Here is a 2,421-nt window from a genome sequence, read left to right on the forward strand (position 1 = left end):
GGGGGCGGGGCTTTGAGTGGGGGGGCACCCCAGGGTGTGGGGGTGGAGTAACCTGGGGGAGCCCGTGGGAAACGGGGCGGGGGGGGGTTAAGCCAGGAGTAACACTGGWGTAACGTGGGAGTAACTCCACAGTGAGAAGGGGCCTGGAGTAAACGGGGCGGGGCGTGCAGCAGCCCCGGAGTAACCCGGGAGTAACCGCAAAGTGGGCGCGACCTCGGGGGAGTAAAGTGCGAGTAACCGCGGGGTGCGCTGGGAGCAGCCTTGGGGCCTCGGAGTAAACCGGGAGGAACGCTGGCATGAGCCGGGCTAAAGTGCGAGTAGAGTGGGAGCAACCGGGGCGTGGTCGTGGGGCGGCCCCCGAGCATCGGGGCCACCGTGGAGTAAAGCGGGAGTAACTTGGGAGGTGAAGGAGAGCGACCTCGGAGTAAAGTGCAATCGGGGCCGGTCAGGAGTATCCTCGAGTAAAGCTGGAGTAACCCGAGTCAGGAGCACCCGTGGGGTGTGGGGGGGGTGACGTGGAGCGAGTACTGGCCAAATAACCGCAGAAAGGGGCAAAGGGGGCGGGAAAGGGGAGGAAAGGGCGAGTAAGGCGCAAGGAGCAAGGTGGGAGGAAGGGGCCGTAACAGGAGCAGCCCCGGAGTAACCGAGTAGCAGTCCCTAACCGCGGACTTAAAGGCCAAGCAGTGCTCCGGAGCGAACCCGGAGTAAGGCCCGAGTAACCCTGGAGTAAGGCCCCAGTGACATGAGGGGATGCTCAGGTTGAGGCCTGAGTAACCTGGGAGCACACGTGGAGGAAGCAGTGAGTAACGTCAGGGGAGGAACCCAGGTGCAAGGGCAGAATACCCAGAGTAAGGCCRGAGTAACCCAAGAGTAACAATCAACGAGGGAGTAACGAGTCCCTCTGCAGTCGGGAGGGGCACTAACACCTCAGGAGGAATCTATGGGGCAACAGGAGGGCCTGGAGTAAGCTCTGAGTAACCTCAGAGTGAGCYCCGAGTAAGGGAGGAGTAAAGAGAGGGGAAGAGAGGAGTAACTACAGAGCCAAGCTGCAGAACGAGACCCCAAAACCCACCCCCGGTTCAAGGCGGAGGCCGAAATACCCCGGATTAAGGCCCAGTAACGTCGGAGTAAGGAGGGAGTAACCTGGGAGTAAGGGGCTATGCACGGGTGGGGCGCAGGGCAGCAATGGGGAGGCCCCGGCACCCCGGAAAAGGCCCCGAGTAACCTTGGAGTAACCCCGGAGTAACCCCAGAGTAAGGAGTGAGTAACGCTGGGATAAGGGGAGGAGCTACAGGGTGGGTACCGCCATGGGGGGGGGGTGTGGATTAAGGCCCCAATAAGGAGCGAGTACCTTCAGAGCAAGCCCCGCCCCCTGCCAGGCCCCGCCCCCTTCCCACTAAGCCCCGCCCCCACCCCTATAGATTCTCTTCTCTATAATCTCACCTTGAAAAAATAAAACTGAGGAGCTGGATGTGGGGGGGCGCGGGGGGGCACCCCGGGATTAATCGGGGGTTCCCCCCCCCAAAAAAGGATTTTTCTCCCTAAAAAATAGGGGGGGGGGGGGCGTCGCTTTTGGGGGTTCAGGGCCCCCCCCAGCCGGGATGGGGGGCGGAGCAGCCGGTCGGGCCTCAGGTCCTGTGGGGGAGGAGGGGGTAAATTGAGGTTAAATTGGGTTAATTAGCCCCAATTAGCCCYGCCCCCAAAGGGCCCCGCCCCCTAAATGAGGGGCCCCCCCCCAAATTTGTTTTTTTTTTGGGTGAAATTGCCCGTTTTTGGGGTTCCGTACCTGGCCCGGAGCTAGAACTCGGTGTCAAGCACCCGAAAGGCGGCGGCTCCTGCGGGAAACACGGGGGGGTCGGGGGGAGCCCCAGGTTGGGGGGGACCCCAATATTCCGGGGGGCGCTGTGGGCTCTCCCAAAGGGGGAGGGGATTTGGGGGCTTCCCGGGGGGGCTCCCCATTTTAGGAGCCCGTTTTGGGGCTGTTTTTGTGGGTTTGGGAGGTTTTGGGGAGCAGCTCCAGGTTCTGGGGGGGTCTCCAACGTTGGTGGCCTCCCCTTTTGGGGCATTTTACCGACAATTTGGCATTTCTCAGGTTGGGGGGGGTGTCTCCCCGTCTGCCCCCCCCCGGGGGTGATGACGTCACTTTGGGGGTGTGGCCCCCGATTCTGTGGGGTGGAGGGGTCACAGGGATTGGGAGGCTCCGCCCAAGGTTTGGGGGGGGATTTTGGGGGTGCTGCAGTTTTGGGGGGGTCTCCCCTGGCTCCCCCCCCCGGGGTGATGACATCACGGGGGGCGGGGTCTCACCGGGCTCGGGGGGCGGGGCCGCGCGCAGCCCCGGCTCCTGCTGCAGCCGGATCTCCTTGAGGGCAAAGATGGAGGTGGCTGCGGGGGCGGGGCCGCCGCGTCAGGGGCGGGGCCTGC

At 63.5% G+C, this 2,421-nt stretch overlaps 1 protein-coding gene across 1 annotated transcript in view; it reads right to left on the reverse strand.

Moving 5' to 3' along the window:
- Positions 1-1,566: 1,566 nt before the first annotated feature.
- LOC112958137 (cyclin-dependent kinase 16-like) overlaps positions 1,567-2,421 on the reverse strand; it is a 10,102-nt gene continuing 9,247 nt past the window's right edge. Inside the window, exons 8-10 of the mRNA XM_026051944.1 lie at positions 2,305-2,382; positions 1,787-1,835; positions 1,567-1,635 (exon numbers count right to left, since the gene is read on the reverse strand). Of these exons, the coding sequence (XP_025907729.1) occupies positions 1,798-1,835; positions 2,305-2,382 (116 nt within the window). The 3' untranslated portion in view covers positions 1,567-1,635; positions 1,787-1,797. The remainder of the gene's footprint in view (positions 1,636-1,786; positions 1,836-2,304; positions 2,383-2,421) is intronic.

This window comes from Nothoprocta perdicaria, unplaced genomic scaffold (assembly GCF_003342845.1).
Source record: "Nothoprocta perdicaria isolate Ctin4 unplaced genomic scaffold, notPer1 scaffold_802, whole genome shotgun sequence".
In the NCBI taxonomy this organism is placed as follows: Eukaryota; Metazoa; Chordata; class Aves; order Tinamiformes; family Tinamidae; genus Nothoprocta; species Nothoprocta perdicaria.